The sequence below is a fragment of the Sipha flava genome, unplaced genomic scaffold (assembly GCF_003268045.1).
Source record: "Sipha flava isolate LNK unplaced genomic scaffold, YSA_version1 17471_pilon_pilon, whole genome shotgun sequence".
NCBI classification, from domain to species: Eukaryota; Metazoa; Arthropoda; class Insecta; order Hemiptera; family Aphididae; genus Sipha; species Sipha flava.
The window spans coordinates 74-2,263 of NW_020271994.1; the positions used below are offsets into that span (position 1 = coordinate 74).

Sequence of the window (2,190 nt, forward strand, 5' to 3'; positions counted from 1 at the left end):
AAAATTAATAATATCTAAATTAAATCATAGATATACAAATTACTGGCGAACGCAGGTAAACATTTCGGATAGATAATAGATATAATTGGTATTCGGAAAAAAAAGCAATGTACCAACTAAATACATTATTCGTTATTTTATTATGATTTACATATTTAAATATAATCATTACATTTATCTATGTACACTTCTTTTTTCTTTAAAATATTTAAAAGTATAGCTGCAATCTGCATTTAACTTTGTCGATAATTATCATTTGTCATTTGTACCTACATAATGTGCTCTGTAATGCTTTATTTTGGTTAAAAAACGTCGGCGCCAAGTTATTAAATCTTCTCTTTCGCGAAGTGCAGTGTTACGATTTTTTTTCACGTATTCAAACTGTAAATCTTTTAACACTGCCTGGAATGACGTACGTTTCATATTAGGCAATGTTTCATCCTCATTAATGGCTACCAACATTTTTTTAATTGTTGGTACTTCACGGTTCCTCCAAAAATCATGAATTTTTTGCCTAATTGCGTTTTTATCAAATTCGTCGATTTTTTCAATTACTGTATGTCTATGTTTTTCCTTGGTAGGCGATGAAACTGTACCTTGTCTTTTGTACTCCGACAATGTTGTTTGTATTGTACGTTATCCAATACCCGAGAATTTTGAAATTTCTAATAGCATTTGTCTGTAGGTCAATCGGGGGCTGTCTGGATTTTCAGACTGTTTTTCAACGAAATATTTGTAGAGATTAATAACAATTTTCCTTTGACCAGTGCCAATAAACTAAAGAAAAAATATATATTTAAAAATTAAAAATTTTCAATAGGAAAATAGTATTATAAACACTTACTTTTCCTTTTGGATTTTTTTTAGCTGGAGATACAGTTACATGTTCGTCGTCCATGTTGTATTTTTTTAAAAAACGTAAAAAATAAAAATAACGGTTTGCTAAAACACGCGAAAACTGTATGCTCGAAAAAACAAAAATGTTGTGTATCGTGTATGTATTCAATAACGTAGAATATCGAAAACACTATGATACGCTCTGTATACATACACCGTCACCGTTTCCTGGTCGGCGGCGGCGTCGGTAGACGGCAGCAGCTGCGCGACGGTGGCGGCGACAGCGTCGGCGGCCAGAGTTAACGGCGGCCAGCGTTTTAGAGGGTTTAGTGGTAGGGATACGTGAGAACGGACGAATTTTGGTCGCCGCCCAGTAGCGTTCTCTCGGCGGCCGGACTTTGGTACGCGAGGCGAAAAGTGAGTCGCGATCGATGCGCGCCAAGTGGCCGTTTTTCATCAGGGCTACTCCAACTGTTTTCCCGCCTAAAATAATTTCAAACGACGTAATGTAGACTTTTTTATATAATAAAATACAAATAATGTATTTAATACAAATAATACATAAAATACAATTTTTTAATTAGTATTATCATCTTCATCATCGTCTTCGTCAGTAGAACTATCGTCAGGATTAATTGTGATAATAATAGGCTCCAAAATTTCGTCTCTTAAACCTTCCTTAATCAAATCGTCTTCTTGATTTTTGTTGCAGTGTTCGCCACATTTTGCCCAATCTTCTGTTGTTACTGCATTTAAAGCACTATTTACTAATATTTCTACATCTGACATTTTGAAGGTGTTATTTTTTTCCGCGACTTTACCCTTAACTTGCGCCCAGATTAGTTCAATCGGCTTATATTGATAGTGGTAAGGAGGAAGTCTTACCACTTCATGGCCCATTTGCAGTGCAATTTCGTCCAGCTTATATTTTTTTTCCTTTGGCATCGACTTTTTGACTTTTTCACGTAGTTCGCTTAATGTCTCTACTGGAGAAAAGTCCACAGACTTGTTTTGTAACCATTTTTGTACATCTGCCTTTCGAGTATTTGCCTTAGGGTACTCTTCTGTTAAGGTAGAATGGTATGTGGCATTGTCCATCACGATTATACAACAACCCATACAGCAAAATTATATCATTAAAATATCTACCGGATATTTGACTACATTTATTAATATTAATTTAATATCTGCAGCGTGTCTCAAGAGTATTTTTTAATATTACAAGGATATTCTATAAATGTCTTATGAACCAATTTTTCATAATAATAAGATAAACAAAATAAAATATCTCCATGATATTTTATATAAGATATCTTTTAAACATTTAAATTAAAATAACAGACAAATATAACT

General features: G+C 33.6%; 1 protein-coding gene across 1 annotated transcript; it reads right to left on the reverse strand.

The window, feature by feature from the left end:
• Nucleotides 1-1,413: 1,413 nt before the first annotated feature.
• LOC112680116 lies at nt 1,414-1,935 on the reverse strand. Its single transcript, XM_025550114.1, has one exon. The coding sequence runs from the start codon at nt 1,933-1,935 to the stop codon at nt 1,414-1,416; it is 522 nt and encodes a 173-aa protein (XP_025405899.1).
• Between the last annotated feature and the right edge of the window lie 255 nt (nt 1,936-2,190).